General features: G+C 39.9%; 1 protein-coding gene across 1 annotated transcript; it reads right to left on the bottom strand.

Moving 5' to 3' along the window:
• Positions 1-7,229: 7,229 nt before the first annotated feature.
• wnt5b (wingless-type MMTV integration site family, member 5b) lies at positions 7,230-19,014 on the bottom strand. Its single transcript, XM_053344085.1, has 6 exons — positions 18,839-19,014; positions 17,547-17,634; positions 16,979-17,138; positions 13,012-13,304; positions 7,660-7,818; positions 7,230-7,529 (listed from the first exon to the last, which is right to left on the bottom strand). The coding sequence occupies exons 1-6, from the start codon at positions 19,012-19,014 to the stop codon at positions 7,230-7,232; spliced, it is 1,176 nt and encodes a 391-aa protein (XP_053200060.1).
• Positions 19,015-19,272: the final 258 nt, after the last annotated feature.

Raw genomic sequence — 19,272 nt, 5'->3', positions numbered from 1 at the left:
AACAAGAGAACACAGCATCATTGTCAACATGAGACCTTCAGCTCCACAGCCCAACAGTGAACTCAGTGAAGCAGTATCAACCTGCACTCAAGTTGGCAGGATATCACAGTGTGTTTGCACAGCCTTGATTTCTGATTGCATGACGTTCGCATTGCTAATCCAGCTCTTAAATGTTTCTTTGTTGCTCAGTCTGCATCTATGTGGGGGAACATTTATGCAATGCCCTCCTTGGGTAATGTGGACATTTAGCTAATCTGTTTTTGCTGCACCAACTGGAGCATTAAAGCAGCTTGATAGCTGCAAATATTATTTTAGATTTTTTTACTCTTTACTTTTAGATTAACTGATAGTCTATCTTTCTAAAATACAAAACTGAAAAACTGAATAAAATGCTTACAGTTCATTAAATTGTACTCCAGCTCAGTATACATTTAAAAAAAATAATAATAATACTGGTTACTTTTGGTTCATTAGCTAGCAGTAAATGGTGTGTGTTGATGCTGGCATTCACTCAGGTCTGACAGGTCACAACCAGTAGGTCTAACAAACCACACCTGACATCAAGTGTGTTTGTGTTTTGTGTATTTTGGATAGCAGCATCAGTGAAAGGTGAAAAATGTTGGCATAATTCTTCTGTCTGTTACAAATTGTATAATAGTTTTAGAAATGTAAAAGCAAACACTGAACAAATGAGGGGATAAAGTTAAATCCATCTTCGGTAAACGCTATGGAAAGAGTATGAGTATAAAGTATGGAGACTATAGATGCAGTAACAGTGATATTTTCCTCAGCAAAACCCACCTGAATGTAGCACACATGATCACATGCACTGTCACTATCATACTGATGAAACACACATGTGCATACAGTGTGACAGTAGAGAGAGGCACATGATACCACACCTCCTGAGGTGACCACACCTCATTCTCTCTTTCACAGGTCATGGAAAATTTCATTACCGGCTTACTTACATGAACTTCACACTAAGGGGAATACCTTATAAATCATTAACTGTGTTGTTAATCATGTGTAAGGTAGGTAGTGCATGAATAATACAGTCCGTGCAAATTGCATTGATTGAATGGTGTGGTATGGTATGGCTTAAAAGCAATGAAGTGCATAACTTTTGCATTCATTGGTGTAAAAGGGTGATTCCATATGACACCATGTCTTCAACTGCTGCTTGTAACAGTTATTATCGGAACATTTTCATGAAGCCTGTTGTGACTTGTTGAATATCTCCTGGTGTCACAGTTACATTTTAATTCACTTTTCATGGTTGCTGTCCTGAATTCCTCAAAGTAGTTTGATAATAGCTCCATTAATACATTTAATTTGCAGGTGATGATGTTTAACATTTTCATTTGCAGGTAGGGTTAGCTATTTCAGGTGTTGTTGCAATGAAATACAACCTAAATACATAGAAAGGTCAATCTAGTTATATATTTTGGACCCCTAAAAATATAACCTTTTAGGAAACAAGATGAACTTAAGTTAAGGAAAATGTGTATCTTACTTAGAAATAATTATAATATTTATAATAATATTTGATCCTGCAGCAGTAGTTCATTTTACATTAGTGGTCAGGAATTTACCTACTCACCTTTTTTTAAACCCTGGAATTACTCCTGGTGTTTGTCTGGTCTGTGGCCTGTGTGTGTCAGGTGTGTCTAATTTACACCAATAACAACAGAAATCCAGTGATTCAGACACATGCTACCATACATGCATATTCAGTGAGCCACTATCTGCAGCTTCGTGTAATGAATTAGAACAAATTATAGAGTATTGGATCTTTTTGCGCAAACTAGAGAGTTAATAATCTGGACAGGTTTCAGGAGCATTTTATGTTTGACGTGGTCTTTGAGCTGTGTGTGTGTGTGCATGTATTTTTGTGTATGTGAGAGAGAAAATGAGGTTGTGTCTCCTTTTCTTCAGCTACATCAGATCAGTAAGTTCACCTACAGACATCTTAACTACAACAGTTGCTGGCTTATCTACACACATACAGACACACACTCACATAAACACACTGTGCAAGACCTCACTGTATAGTTTGCCTTGGGCATTATGTACAGCTGCAGTAAAAATGATCAACAGTAGCTGACAACATTGAGTTATAACTGAAAATACTGCTGTATCACAGTGACATCTTTACACTTTTCCATTTTTCCCCTACTGGACACAGCAGAGGGAGCAACCCCACTTCCCAAAACTTCGTCTCCTGCCTCAACGTAGCGGGAACAGGTTTTAGAGGAAATGATTCCATTCCTCAATGCCATAACAACGCAGAAATGAGAAAAGAGCCTCTCTTCTGAAATCTAGTCCAACTCCAAGCAAAGCAACTAATGCTGCTAAGCAGGTTCAGCTACATACAGTTGGCAGTCAAACCCAAAAACACCCTTCAAGTACACACCTGAGGGTCAAATCAGAATTCAGCTGGGTCTTATAAATGCTGCCCTAGAACTGTGCTGGTGTTTTAGAGGTACTTTTTGGTCTTTTGGTGAGATCAGCAGCTGGATGTTTAGTCCAGGTCTGCTGCTAAGCTGTGTCTCAAGGATGAGCACAGTCTAAACCATTAGAGGAAGATAAGAAGAAAGGCTTAAAACCATGTCAAAACTGCAGGTGAGGCTCAGATCACCAAACACCTGGAGAAACACAAGTCAAACTTCCAAGGTGTTAAAGTTGTTTGACACTGATTATTTTTTTCCAGAAAGTGCCCCTTTAAGGAGCCTGTAACAGGCTGGGTTAAAACAGAAAACACCCCTTCAAAAGTGTGTTGTTTCAACTACCTTTAGGTTGTGTCTGAGAATACTGGTAAGTATGTAAAATAAACTCGAGGCACCAGCCTGCATCCACGCATCTCTCCACACGACACATACGACACCAGAAACATAAGACCAAGAAAAGGCCTTATGAGAGACAAATCGCCTGACTAAAAATGTGTTGTTTTGTTCCAGAGATGAGTACAATCAAATTAGTGGCATCACAACAACAGATGGCTGTCAGGCGCCAAGGATTAGAGTAACCATCAGATTACACTTTCACTAGTCTAATCTTTACCAAACACACCACACATAACATGCATGTGCACTTCTTGACACTATATCAATGACATCATCATCATTGCAAAATGAAAGCATTAAGTCTTTTTTTTTCTTTCTTTTTTTAAGGAATAATCAGTAATAGGAGTTTTGTATTTCATGAGAAAGAACATGAAACACACACACACTCAGAGTCCTTTATCAGGTGAGGAGGATTACACAGATACAGTATTGTAGGACAGTCATGCTGCTCTGGTCAGTGGTCTAATCCAATTAGTGGTGAGCAGCTAAAAGTAAGGGGATTGTTAGTCAGGTCACTGTACAGTGAGCCATGACTGCGCTTGACATTCAGTGCTTAAAATTGTTAATGGTTGTTCAGCATAGAGACTGAATGTTTTATAGTGTTATAGAGAAGAGCTGAGGTCACGCTGCTGGTATACAGTAGCATAAAGTATAAATGGTTTTGATGGAAAAATATGTAGAAAAATGTAGTAGGAGATACAAACACAGTCTCCACAGAGAGTTACTGTTCAAGCAGGGATAAACAAGCTGGATGTCCATCTGGGACGGGAATAGAAGTCTTACGCAGGCGTGAGAAAATAAAGTAGGAATGACTATGAGAAATGATGGGAATTAAAAAAACAACCTATACAATCAACTGTGAAAAATCATATTATGAAGAAGACAGTGTACAACTTCACAGCCACACCGATTACTTTAATATTTTATCTTTTTTATGGGAAACAATACATATATGTACACACAATGTGATGTAGTATTGAACATGGAAACTTTCTGATTATCTGATGATGTCAGTGCTGTAATACTGATACATGTTATTTAGTATAACTTGCTGAATTGGACTAGAACTAAAACTGGAGAGATAAAGAAATAGTTATGAATATTTGGTTTGGAGATTGTCTGATAAGAAAATATGCCAAGTATGTGTTTAAAGTAAATAAGAATACTGGACTCAATGTGTGGTGACAGATGTTGTCTCTAATGAAGTATTTACTGTCTACACATAATAAAATATCACAATATTTTTTGACCTTGATATCAATATTGTGACAATATTGTAGGGGTGACTTGGTGCTTTCACAAAATATTGTACACAATGAGACTTTTGATAAATAATCATCAGTAATGTAGTTGTAATGACTAAGTGATTAAAAGCAAATAATAGAACAGTCTGGAAAGTTCAGAAAATTATGCAACTTTATCGTAATTTAGCCTTTAAACCAGGAAAAGACAACACTAATGGCATATCACAATATTACAATATCCAAAATCTAAAGCAATATCTCACCTCACATCATGATATTGATATATCAATACATTGCCCGGCCCTAATTCTGCACACAACTGAGTATATAACAAAGTATTCTCTGTCTCAAAACATGAGCGTAGCTACGAATAACTTCATTTGTCTGTTTGTGTTTGATAAAGGCTTAAAGAGTCAGTATGAAAACATTCAATTTATTGCCATTCCTTCCTGAATGATTAAAGATTTGTGAACTAATATATCCATTAACGTTTTAGTAGCGTTACTGTCAGATGATTAAGATAATTTCGAGGCCTTGCCACACCAACCAAAGACACAAAACATGTCTGCTGGATTTCATTACTTGCTTAATCAAGAGTGTTTTGGTGTTCTCCTTAAAAATGTGTCATTCAATACAGCTAATCTATAAAAATTGATTTTATAAGCAAATTCTGCTTCACTGTCACATCTCTGGTCACTGAGGCCTTCATACAAGTTACTTCTGTACTTTGAAATTTTGTTGTTTACTCTATATAACATTATAAATAACTGTTTTCTGTAAAATTACAGACATTAATGCAGTGCTCCAGCCATTATTGGCCCATTTCTCATTTCATGCCATTTGAATGTTTTCTACATTACTTGCGGTTGACTCGTTCCATTTATACAATTCAGATTTTTAGTAGCTTTTCAGTCACTTACAGTAACTTGTCCCTGTCTCATGAATGGCCGTACTGTAATTCTGTTTTTTGTGACACTTTACTTCCTAACCCTATTTAGCAATTGCATTTTCCAAAACAGCCGCCGAACAACAAAGACTTGTCTGTAGTTGTCAAGTTAGTAGGGAACAGAGCAAAAAATGTTGACCAGTGCCAGACTCATCCAAAAAAGAACTGCAGCAGACTCAAAAACGGAACAAAGCCTCATTGTCGAAGACTAGTTTATCAAAAGAATACACAATAATACTCATGTATAAAACATAGAAAACAGAAAATGAAAAACAGTAATAAAATATACTTTCTTTTCTGATCTACTATTTTTTTTAAGTAGCCCATAATAATAAATTGCAGTCCACTCTGTTTCGTATTGTCCGTGCTCACACATTCATTTTTCCACAGCATGTTCAAGTCCTCTTCTGCTCACTTTGTCCTGTTTGTTATCACCTGTATTCATTGACTGGATTACATTATAAAGTTACAATATTCTCAATACAAGTGTAAATATTGCTGATGTGAAATGAGCTGTTAAAACAATACTTCATTTGAAATATTTTTGGGCAAACTATGAGGAACAGAAATGTGAGGCCACAGTGTCATAAATTTGTGAATAAAACTTCTTGGGCAACTTCTTCTTCAGCTTCCTTGAAATTTATATCAACTTGTGAATTGATGTGATTGCTTTCAGTAGTGGAATAATTTAGCAGAAAACTCTTAGCACACTTTAAAAAAAGAGACATTGTTGACCAAACTGCCTAATAAACACCAACTGAACAAGTTGCATAACAGCATGAGATGAAGAGGTCCACACACAGCGAACGTGTCTCTTAGTGCGGCTTCATTAAGGCAGATACACCACATTAATCTCACTAATGGAGGTTTTGCTCATTTTGTCGTCAGATGAAGGTCACAGAGCCGGGCTGCAAGAGAGGGCTGCTTGTTTAAACAGCCGTGGTGTCAAGATGGCCGCTGCAAGTAGCGAGCCTCATTAACCCGCACAGACATACTTGTCAGGTCACAGGCGTAGGAAATCTGTTCTGGTAAATCAGCTAACAGCAGCAGTTACACTGAGATAAACGGATAGAGTGTGTACTGTAAGTCCTTTATGACATGAAGATGAAGTGGGTTTTTTTTCTGCGTTATTGCATTATTGAAGAGAAATTTCCAGCTTGATCTTCCAGTGCCTAAGTTTCCCAATCAGCTGTGGCTTTGTGAAACTGTCCCATAACGGGTTTTGCACAATCATGATCCAAAATCATCCTCATTTGTATTTTTCTTTTTAATTTTTCCATTCATTTCTCTTTTGCTCTCCCCAACAAGTGATTCCTCTTTGGCTCATTTGTCTGTTTAAGTTTGGACTTGAACCCCTGCTTTTCTGTTGTTGTCTGCATGTATGGCGAGTGTGTTTTGAGCAACATCAGCACAACTCACAGATGCCAGAATTTTCCCCCTGCAAGGTTAAAGGTCAAAAAGTTATTTGAAACAGGCACGGTGACATCACTCAGCACTGGAATGGGTCCAAGCTCCGAATTCTCGAAACAAGTGAACAACGTGAGCGTTTCAGGTCCATAAACTGTGTCTCATCAGCAGAGTCTCTTTAAATAACCATCAAAGTTGTATGTTTATTTATTATTTAATTATATATTTATTTCATTTATTTTGTCATCATCTCACACTATGTGTTCCCCTTTTTTAGGATCCAGTTGTTCCACCTGCACCTCCTAGGTCTGTTCATCCTTACATGTCCTTCTTTGTTGCTCCATTGTTTGTCCTTCAAGCACCTTCCTCTGTCAGGGTTGTGTTATTATACAGGAGAGCAGAGAGTGATTATGGATCAGTGTGAAAACAGGAATCTCTATTGAGAAATAAAAAGCTGATTCCTCTTTGCTTCCTACTTTTGTCTATCCCCATCCTTCTGTTCTTCTTCCCAATCTACCCGTCCATCATTCTGCTATTCACATACAAAAAACTGGCCGCACAGTTTTTGTGTGGCTTGATGTGAAAAGACAGGAGATTCATAAACAGAGAAGATGAGGAAACTAGTCAAAAAATGGAAACTGGTGTGTCTGAACTCATCCTGAACAAAACCCCGGAAAACCTGTCATCTATCCTTCACCCTTTCTTTCCTATTACCTTCTCCCTCTCTGTCAACACCCACCTCTCCTTTTTCATCCCCCTCCTGTCCGTCTATCGTTCGTCAGCGTGCTATTTACACACAAACTGGTCCACGAGTGTCGTGCAGCGCTTGCACTTGACGTAGCAGCACCAGTGGAACTTGCAGTGGCAGCGCTCATGCTTGTAGGTCTTGAACTGGTCATATCCTCTGCCGCAGCACATGAGCTCGCAGCCGTCCATGCCCTCCGAGGTTTTGTTACAGAGGCGGCCCTGCGTTCCCAGTGAACCGGTGGTCTCGTTGCGGAGGCAGTAGTCTGGACTGGGGTCAATGTATGCCAGGTCCTCCGGGGTCGGGTTGTTGAAGCGCTTGTCTACCAGCTCCAGCTTGCCCTGCAGTGAACAAAGGGACGAGAATTAAATGTGATGACGTTTAAGATTATTTTTCAAGGTGATTGTGTTCAGCGCTGTGTTCATTGACTCTCCGGGAGGTGAGGTGATGGATCTGCAGTGAGTTCAGTACCTTTCGTCCGATGCGCATGGCAGCAGCACTGTCGTACTTTTCCTTCAGAAACTCTCCAACACGTCTAAAGTCAGCCAGCTGGAGCCAACAGGTCTTCAGACTGCAGGAACCTGAGACTCCGTGACACTTACAGGCCACATTTGCAAGATTGTAGGCCGCCTAGAGGGGTAAGAAAAATTGAAGAGTCAATCATTTATTGCCACATGAACTTAACAGGTGATTTGGAATTTGTTAGAGATCACAATAGTAAACATATAACCACACAACACCACAAGAAGACACCACAAAGACTTATTATTGCCATTATAATTACTATTATAATTATATCTGATCAAAAACTGAATGCTTGTGCTGTTTTGTCCAAACACTGCTACATGAAACATGTAACAGGAACAAAAGTTTGGAGGTCTGATACAATGTGAAAGTTTTAAAACTTTGTTCTGAGTGTGTTTGACAACAGGTTTATATTTGTTGCTACACTGCTGCCATCAAGTGGTAACTATATGTAACTACACCTTCCCAACACATTTAGCAATAAATCTTAAGTAGACATGAGGATGTGGATACATATAGTCTTAGTTAATGTTCCTCTCATTTTTCATGCCTTGGTTTGACCACATGCATGAATATATGTCTGCTGTCGCCACATGAAATGGTGCTAAAAGTACACTGAATAGTTGTGTGAATGTGGCAGCTGTGCACTTGTTCATTTCCTGAGGGGCGTTTCTTCTAAAATTAGCTTCATACGGCTTTAAATCTTGCCTTTTCCCATTTCTGTCATCATTGTGTGGCAGTGTCGAATTCCCTTTTGTAAAAATGCGCCTAAAGACAGATAAACAAAAGGGACAACGCACAGCAAAGAAAAGCAAAGAAAAGGTTTTTTGCTCCACCAAACTAAAACAAACAGCTGGCTCAGAATAGAGGAAACGTGGCTCTTTTGTAAATCGACTTTCCCACACGGTCTCTACAGTATATAGAAGGGAGTTATTTAAAAGAATATGTGTGAGAGAACTATATTATTAGTATATACAGTGCCAATCATAATTTGGAGAGACTTTCTCATTCAAGTGAATGGGAAGGCGTGTCCAAACTTCTGACTGGTATTGTTTATATAAAGCAGTCAGGATTACTTTCATTATTTAACCAGGAAAACTGAGACGTTGTAACTCTACTACTTTAGCCAAATTGTCCCATCATGCATTTTCAGGCATTTTGTACTTGTGGGTGTGTTAAAAAACACAACAGGAAATACAGGATTTATGGTCATGGTAACCGTGAACTTTAGGGGGAGTCCAGGCCAGTTGTATATGACCCCCTTTCCCTCCTCGACACACACACTCTTACACACATGATTGCGTTATGTTTGTACCTTTGCCACTATAACAAGACCTCTCACACTGTACTTTCTGAATCAATCATTTTCAATTCTTGACCCCCACCTCCTCATCCCCCGCGACTCACACAAACCCATCACTCTGTCCCCTAAAATTGCCTGATCTCAATTACCTTCTCACCTCTGGGAAACCCTGCCCCCAAACACACCCCACGACCCCCACCTCTAACCTCCTCTCCTTTCCTAGCCAGCAGGCATAGCACTCGGCACCCTCCAATCCTGTGATTCAACCTCTGTGACCTCTCCAGCCAGACAGGGGACAATGACATTTTGTAGGAGCAAAAAAGGCTGTGTTTCGAGGGTGTGCGGCTCTGTTTTACATTTATTTCTCACATTTTCCAAACAAATTTAAATCAGAAAAGAAAAAGTGCATCTTTCAGACATTATTGACTACTACTGAGCAGTGTATTGAATATTTTTCTTTCTACCCATCTGTTGTGAGTGAGTAAGTTTGAAAAAGCTTCATACGTATATCACCTGGAGGAAATCCTTTTATGACTCTTTGTTTTATGAGCCGTCATGTTTGCTCAGATCACCCACTGTGAGGTTTATTAGAAGGTCAACACCACAGTAATGAGAAAATAAGGAATTTTTCTCTATTCATCAATGGTCCCAAACTATAGCTAACGTCTCCAAGGATATGAGGGAGCTAAAATCAGAGTTTTTTAAGCAACAGCCAAGAACTGGTGTATTTCAGTTAGTTTCCTTTGTGCTCCTTTCAATAGTTTTATTAACATAACAGCTTTTTTCAACATGATCTTTACTTTTTTCTTGAATTTGAGCCACATTCTTCATATTACATAAACAGTGCTATAGTAACACTTAATTATTGTTATTATTCTCACTGGCTGCCAATAACCTCATGCTGTCAAATCAAACTAGGCATGTGTGTGTCCAGAATCACACTGAGCTATTTGGTGGGTCGTGCCTGCTGGGTGCAGATTCACTGGACCTGATGAAAACACACACGCGTGCGCACACACACACGCGCACACACACACACGTTCAGTCATCCGTGGTGGAGACACGGTCTCTGTGTCAGGCACAATAGGTTCTGCTCAGACAGGGTTAGGGGTGAGGAGCCGTGTGTGTGTGTGTGTAGAGAGTGTGTGTGTGTGTGTGTGTGTCAGAAACAGAAAAGGTTAGAAATAGAGAAAATAACCCACCTTTTGTGAGCAGTGAATGAGGGGGGACAATAATGGAAAAGAGGGAAAGATTCTCCTGCATGATCTTCTTGTTTTCACTTTAATATTATTTACTTTAATCTTTGTCTTCCTTTTAAGTCACTTTAATTCTAGTTATACTTCCAAATATATTGGCCAATTATTGATCAATATACGTCTTGTTTGTTGTTGTTGGGAAACTGATTTTCAAATTATTTATTGGTCTACTGATTCAATCTAACATTTTAAAAAACAAAAAAGGTTTCTCTAAAACTGTCAGGCAGCTGCTTTTGTTTTCTTTAATCTGACCATGATGTTATTTTGTTGACTCACTATAGGGCTATCAGTCCATAAAATGACTATGGTTAAAAAATAAACACACTGTGGGTGTGTGTGTGTGTGTTGCTTTTAATTGAGTGCTATATTAATAAACTTAATTGTTTGCTCAGAGTCCAAGTTGACGTCCTCAAAAGTCTTGTTTCACCCTGACCAACAGTCCTAGAGTCCACAACCCTAACAGATTTACTATAATGAAAGACTAAAATATTCATTTGTATTATATTATGTTCATTTTAAAAACTGAAACCAGAACATTTTGGCTTTTTTCTTAAAAAGATGACTCAATCATCAAAGCAGTTGGTTATCAATTGGACTAATCAACAAAGTTGTTGCAGCTCTAACTCACTTCAATACCACAAAATGATTTTTAAAAATGTCCTGTTTGATAATAACATGAGAACCCGTTTTTCTTTTTAAAGTTTGTTTAAAAGAAAAGCTTCAAAAGAAAAATAATGTTTACACTGTATCTGCTTGCACCAACATTAAAGATGTCTGATTATTACATTTTTATTGAGTGAAATATTTTCCTCCAAGATGCCATTTTTAATGATCTTGATTAAAATTTGAAGTAAATGAATTACTTTACTTTGCTGCTTTTGCTCTCAAGTGACAATCAAAGTGAAAAAGTGCTTAAAGTAGACACTTTATTTGGGATCCAAGCAAAGATTAAGTGCTTGTCTTTTGCTTGGACTATTTCCCAAAACTTAACAGTTACGACAGCCTGTTATAGTCTTTAGACTGTGAATGTTTTTGTCTCTATGTGACGAGCACTGCCTCATTTGATTTGTGTGAAACGGAGACAGTGAGCCTAGGTGAGTGCGTGCGTGTGTGTGTGTGTGTGTGTGTGTGTGTGTGTGTGTGTAGTTCTTTGAGAGTCGGGGGAGTGTGACGGAGGTCCATCCCTCACCCTGCGTCTCTGTCTCCAGACGGTTGTACACACACAGACGACTATGTTGTCCGCCTTTTGCACAAATCAAATGAAGCTGAGCATACACACACACACACACACACACACACACAGACACACAAACCACGAACACACATGAACACACACACACACACACACAGCGGCACGCCCCTATCACCTCTACAAAAGCCCTGTGGTTTGCCTTGTTCAACCAAGCAGGACAAATCCCGCTTAGGACAAACCGGCGTGTCCGCAAGTAGAAAGAAAGAGGGAGAAACAGAGAAGGAGAGAAACTGTCTTCCTCTCACTTGCTCTCCTCCTTTTCATCTCTCTCTTCTCCTCTCTTCCATGTCGATGGACAGACAACAATGAACACCGTGGATCAAACAGGAGGAAGAAACACAGGAGGAAAAGTTAGTCAAAAAGTGTATATGTTTCAGAGAGGCCGAGAAACTCTGTGGGCGTGTGTGTGTGTGTGTGTGTGTGTGTGTGTGTGTGTGTGTGCGTGAGAGTGTGTGGCTGTTGCAGTAGATCTTTCTCTCTCATACACTCTCTTATAGCCCCAACGGGACCCTCAGCAGAAACACAACCTCTCCAGACCCTGACCTTTGACCTCTGACACACACACATACACACTCGCACGCACACACACACACACACACACACACACACACACACACACACACACACACAAACACACACACACACACACACACCTCTGTCTTGTAAACAGCTTAAACAAAGCTTCTCTAACTGAGGATAAACACACTCTCCTGATCCACCATGCGCCAGAACGGGCAAATGGACTTTTTACGAGGGCGGTGTGTATAACAGTGTGTGTGTGTGTCAGCATGAGTGTGTGTGCGTACAGCTCAGTCAAAGGTGAAAGGTTCATTTCTTGTCATGCTCTCCTAACTGAAGCATTCTCAAACAATTTGGACCTCTGACACTAAGTTTATATCTTCTACTTGTCCCTTTATGGCAACCAGTGAGATACAAAAAACGTCAGAGACCCAAGTACACTCAAGCTATCTATCTCTCCACCCATGAATCATTCTCAATTGTTCTCCTCCTCTTTTTCACAACTTCTACTCTCAAATGTCATCGCACATTAAAAATGTTTTCGTCTATTGTGTCGCTGCCTTTATATACGTGTCTGTGTGTGAGTGATTGTGTGTTTTTCAGTGTGACATTGTACATGTGTTGATGGAATGTGCATTGACTGGGTGACTCCAAGGGCGTTAGCAGTTATGCCATTTGGACCCTCCCAATAAATAACCTTCACACACACACACACACTCACACACACACACACACACACACACACACACACACACACACAAATATGACCAGGTCAGGCAATCGGGGGCCACCTTGACTCACACACACATTCCTTATGGTGTAGTGTTCGGAAGAGAAGACACATACACACTTCCTCCACTTAGTCTCACTTCCAGATGTCGAAACTTAACCTTTGTATTGATTCTTACACAAAAAGTGTCAATTTTAAAGCCTATTTAATGATTCTCTGCAGGTTTTGTCGTCCATACCTGTCTCCCTGCTTCATTATTCTGCAGGTTCATCAGTGTGCGGGAGTGCTCGGACGAACCACGGGGGTAATTCTTCTCCCTCTCCCTGGCGTCCACAAACTCCCGGGCGAAGCGGTAGCCGTAGTGCACGTTGTCGCCGCAACCGCCCCACAGCCAGTCGCGAGGTAGGTCGCGGGGTCTTGCCGCTCGGCTACAGCCACAGGTGGAGAGCTCGCCCTCACGGCATGCCCGGCTGATGGCGTTGACCACGCCGGCTGCACTGATGGCGTAGGTGAAGGCTGTTTCCCTGGAGCCTGGAGGAGAGAAGAAATACAGAATGAACCAAATTGAAGAACTGATTTAAGCATTTAAATTCACACACACAGCTACAATTTGTTATTATGACCTCTTTTATTTTAAATTTATGGTTGTGTGTGTTCAGTGACAGGAAACATGGGTAGCTACTCAGGTTAACCCCCCTCATCCACACCCAGCAAACCGCCCCACACCCCACTTGACCTAACAATAGACAATAGATGTGCTTTTAGGCTCTAACTCTTTACCTGGTTAAACCCAATAGCTTTAAATGCCAGCTCAGTGTTCACCATACAAGGTAAAATATCTGTTTCTCTAACATAAATTGGTAATACTTTTAGGTATACTTATCATAGTTCTGGCTGGTCAACCTCTATTTTAAAGTTTTGTCCATTCAGATTTTTGTTTTTTTACATAACCTTTTGGTCTACAAAATGTCAGAAAATGGTGAAAACTGTCCATCGCTCTTTCAAAAAACCCAAGATAACATCCTCCTCAAATGTCTTCTTTCATCCTGATCAACAGGCTTATGAAACCAGAAAAGTCACGTTTAAGTAGCTGGAACCAGAGAATTTAGACTTAGTTTTTTATTGGTCGTACTTTCCAGTGACACAAAGGAAAGATATGTTGCTTTTAAGCTTTTTTAAGATCATATGTATTAACAATGGGGGAAGAAGTGGGCCAATGTTAGTCAGTAGATAAACTTCATCTTCAGAGTCTGATGCTGACTCTCTACACTGTGCCGCCACCAGCTGAAAGCAGCTACACGGTCACATATCAGAGTAATATGTCTAATATTTTGACATAGAGGTGTTAGTCGTCCTGTGATCAGCTCATAATACTAGTTTATTGAGCTGATGGGAGTTACTCTTTGTAGTTGCCTGGATGCATTCAACTCAACAGACAAGTCCATATTAATGATTTCCATTCACTCTAACACCATCTAACACCGTAGAATACACAACACAGCCTGCATCTCCTATTCGCTGCATTAATACACAAACCTAGTCAACACACAAGAAAAAGGAAACACACAAAGAAATCTGCCTGACAGGTACTGTAGGAGGTTAAGTGCTCTGAAACTGCACAATTTACATGTGAATAGCAGAAAAAAAGCCTTGTAGTATTTCTGGTTGAGGCAGCGAGATCGTAGTAAGTGTTTCATTTGTTTTAATTTCAGCATTTGACTTGTTATACAGTTTTCTTTTGGTTATATGGAATTTACCCTCTTTTTTTTCTTTTGTGATTTTGAATATTTTAAGATAAAACAAATGAGTAATATATTCTTTTAACACTGTTTCATATCTTATATTGATTGTATTTTGCAGTACTTGCCTGTTTTTGTCCTCACACTATTTGTTGTTACTGTTATGCATCAACAGACCAAAGCAATTTCCTTGCTTGTGAAACTCTATTTGATAATAAACCTGTTTCTGATTCTGAACTAAAATCCATAAACATACAGAAAACATTTCACACCTCCTCTCATAAAGCCCTTGACTGATCTATACTGTATATTCATTATATCTAATTCATTCACTGATGCATTTCTAATATCATAACATTCCTATAAGTTTATCATACTTATTCCTAATTATTGTCCACTTTTTTTCTTAAGTTTACAGTGTCAAATGTGATTTTAATGTGAAGTTATATTTAAAGTCTACTGCTTATGTGTTATATAACAGGGCTTTTCCAACTAAAGCATCATAGAGAATGTTTGTTTGTAGTTGATTATATGTTGATTGTATGTGGCGACTTAAACCTTGTTTTTAAAATCTATTTAAGGGATTTTCTGTGTTATGTCTAGCCTGTAGTATCACCCCACATCATATTATAGGATTGCTGTAGTCTGGAATCAACACCAGCTAGCCAGACAGGCAGGTATGCATGCATGTTTGAGGCGTGTGAGCTATTCATCCCTGGTTTTAGGAGCAGTCAGGATGGTCGTTCATATTATGCAGGAGCAGGATAAAGAGACGGAGACAGAGAGAGGGAGAGAGAGAGAGAGAGAGAGAGAGAGGGCGAGTGGTTTATGAGACTGCGGAGTGCAGACTTCAAATAGCAGGTCCGGATCTGCCGACTCGGTGTCAGCTCATCAGCGCATTTCAAAAGAGGAGCCGCAGGACAATGGACCGACTAACACCTCCATATAAACCTGGAGATAGACTGACTGTCAATAGAGGGACAGGCAGAGAGGGACGGAGACAGAGAAAGAGTAGCTTACACCTCGTCTGGCTGCCCGCAGCGGATTTGACACTTACTTGTTGATGAGAAGTTTCCCACATCGCCTGCTGGGAATTAGACGCATATGATACTAATCCGGGATCCGAGCTACCGGGGGACATTTATTAAAATGACTGAGATAGCCTACACGACACGTGTGTTGCTCCTAATTTGTATGCGTATTGATAGCTGCCTTTCAGCATGGTTTCTACCTTCGTTTTAACTCATTACCTTCTGCGTCATTGCGCCTGCGTAAAAGCTGGGGAGTGGATTAGTGTTTTAAGAAAATACACACTGCAGCTTCATTAGATATCATGTCTATGACAAAATGAAAGATTATATTTAAAATGTAAGTGGTTTGGAACATACAATTAATAACTCTTATGAGTTATGAATAAGAATGGGTGGGGGGGGGGGGGGGGGGTTATAATATTGCACATATTTGTAACATTTTACAGCTAAACCTAACCTAATATAAATACAGTGAAGTATAATAAGGAACTTATAATAATTTCGGTACTGAGTAGCTATACCACAGCAACTGTGATTAGGCACATTAGGGCTGAATATAAAAGTGATGCTACTGGATGTTATAAACAGATAGACACTCAGAGTCAATTAAAGTAATATTATGATGATGCATCTAAAATCCAAAACCATAATATAGCAACAATATATAACAACAGTCTCTGTTGTGCTGTCCTGTTTGTGGTTCCACTACATCCGATTGGCCAAGTAGATCATGCACACTAGACTAGTTTAAATGTTAAATCTGTATTTTTTATTAGCAATCTTTATAGTGACATAGCTTTGGTGTTATCACATTAAATGTTAAAGGTGACTGGCATTCTTTTTGTTATTCTATCTTATCGCGATGTGCAATATTCTGCACCAGAGAAATATGTCAGTGCACAGAAAGACAAAATCTCCCGTTTTTTATTATTCCTAACTTGTCATTTGGCTGACCTCAAATGACCTCTGTTGTCCTGTCAAACCGTCAACACCCTGATCTACATGAGTCAACCTAACACCGGCTGTGTTTACACTGATCTTTTTATTCCACTGATAAACACCTTGCATTGCTGCATTTCTGCCACCATGACTGCAGTTTCTTAGATAAACTTGGCTCATCAGGGTGAATCTATGTTCTGCCTCATACAACTTTACTTGTCGTTGTGCTTTGATTGGAGTTAAATCAGTATTTTTAGCTTTTGCAGTCTTATATAGTAAACATTTGCTATATTGACATACTAACCAACCATGCATAGAATAGGAGGCAACAAAAACCTGCTTCTCAATCACACCAAAAAAATAAAAACAAAGGATTAGAACTTGCCAGCTCTCAAATTGAGTGACATGTCTTTCAAGATAAGAAAAGACAACAGCAACAACAGTATTTTCTGATACTGTCTCTGGTCTCTCACTTCTCACTTAACAGCAAACTCACCGATCTGCATGACCCGTCCAAACACTGATGTGTTGTCTACGGTGCTGCAGTTCCACCTCCTATGTCTGAACTGGTATTGGCACTCCTTGATGCCGGTCTTGGCTCCATCTCCGATGTAAATCATGTGGTCCTGGTACAGTTGGCACAGCTTCCTCTGTCCCTGCGGACCGCATGGCAATGCAGGAGAGATTATCAGAGATTAGAAGGTTAATGGTTTGGTTTTTATTTGGTCCCTATGGGGGCATTCTCCTGTTGTTTGACATTTTTCTTAGAATGAGAGGCAGGAACAGAACTAGGTGTGTTAGAAACTAGAAAGAAAAATCTTAATATTGTCATGTAACTGGTTAAACTTAAGGGGCTTCATCATAAATTACAAATGTGATGATGTTGCAGAGTCTCAACATGACAAGCAATGCTGTCACTCCAAAATGAACTTTGTATTCTAGCATTGCTATCATGATTCAGGAATAATCTGATGTGTGATTGCTCTGTTTAAAACCTTTGAAACTATATCTAACTGTAAGCAGACGTCTACAGCAAGGAGTGTTCTCCGGGTTCAGGAGCTTACCTGAGAGAGACCAGACAGCTGACTGCAGAGAGGCTGAGCTCCAATGATGTACATCTCTGGCCGTTGGATTGGGGTGAGAGCTAGTGACCTGTGAGACAGAAGCCATATATAGTCTAAATTTAAACTAATAAAATCAACCTGTTTAGATAATAGAGGAGTGGTGCCGGCTGTTTCAGTGTCATGTACAACTCTGTCTCTGAATAGAGGTCAGTCCTACAAAGGACAAAGTTCAAACACAGGTTTTATTTGGGATACCAACCAATAAACTGTAGATAAATAAACTCTTGTGGCGTACGTATCTGAAACCACTCGTCTCATGTTACCTTTTGTCCAACAAAAACAACCAGTTTAATGATCTGAATCATGTTTGCCTTAAAAGGAAATGACAGAAGCAACAATCCTCCTAAAACATAGGAAATACTGTATAACAGATAATGCGGCTGTAAACTCTGTGCCTCAGATTGGCCCTGCTATTTAAAATCTCTCTGAAGAAACAGAAATCAAATTGTATGAATATCTTCCTTATCAAGAAAGCTGCAAAGGACATCAGGTCTGTGCTTCCTAGATATAAGATACATGTTACACTCATGAAAATATGACCCTAACCCTTTTAGCAGTTAGAGTGCATTTGTATGATTATGTTTACTGCTGAGGTGCATATTTTGATGCTGTGTTATCTTGTGGATAAACTGACAGGAAGCTGACCTCCACAAGCATCCAAACTAAACTGCACACACCCTCCACTACATTATCACACAGTCAACCCAACAGCATTAGTTGTTCTGTAAGTCAAGAACAAGTGTGGCTGATTGAAGGCCCTATAGGCTGCTGTGCCAGCCATTTGGGGCTCAGGCAGGGTAAATATTGTGACAGAGCCTTCACATTTGTTCTAGTCGCTGTTAGTGTTCCACCACACGACTGGATCGCGGCATGATGCAAAACGACCCCCCAAAACACACATGCAGACAGTAGAGGCAACACAAAGTGGCATCAATGGCTTACATTTTTTCCATTTGTCATCTTATTAGTAGTCCTAAAGCAAAAAAAAAGATGTGCGGATACGATGGGAATGTGAACCATAAGTCGTGCGTAAATCCACACATGCGCGCACTTTAGGGGCCATTCACAGCGAAACTCTACAATAGGAAAAAATCTTACATGATACAAAGTTTGTGTAAGGTGTTTCTGAGAATCTGCTAATGATCAAATTGAGGCCAGAGTTTATTCACGTTTTATTCGCCTCAGCATGTCTTTTAAAACAATCGATGCTCTGCCAGTGTTCAGTTACTCACCACCATGAGTTGGCATCCACCACCAGCAGTTGAGAGCTGCAGGCTAGGAAGGCGGCTGCAAGCAGCAGATGTCGGACGGCACCGGTTCGCCTTCTCCGGACAGACCTGTTGTCCATGGTCCGCCGCGTCACCGCCACACAGCCGGTTTTGGGCAAAATGCTCTGCTGTTGAGACATGGGCAAAAAGAAAGGAGGCGTCTTACTCGGTCCTTCTAGATCTTTGGGTCAGGACGCAAACCCTGCAATGGGTCCGAATCCGATTCAGGTGTGTTCTGTGTTTTCCCACACTCTATATTATCAGTCCACAGTCTTTCCTCTCCTCCCAAGTTTCTAGTGTTTAAAGCCAAAAAAAGTCAAGCATAGAAGGGAAACTTTGTAATCCTCATAAAGTTTCACTGAGGATGAGAAGGTACAAGCAGAGCCCTAGTCGATATG

This window comes from Scomber japonicus, chromosome 23 (genome assembly GCF_027409825.1).
Source record: "Scomber japonicus isolate fScoJap1 chromosome 23, fScoJap1.pri, whole genome shotgun sequence".
NCBI classification, from domain to species: Eukaryota; Metazoa; Chordata; class Actinopteri; order Scombriformes; family Scombridae; genus Scomber; species Scomber japonicus.
Note: the sequence above shows the minus strand (reverse complement) of the source record. Positions and strands in the feature narration are given on the sequence as shown.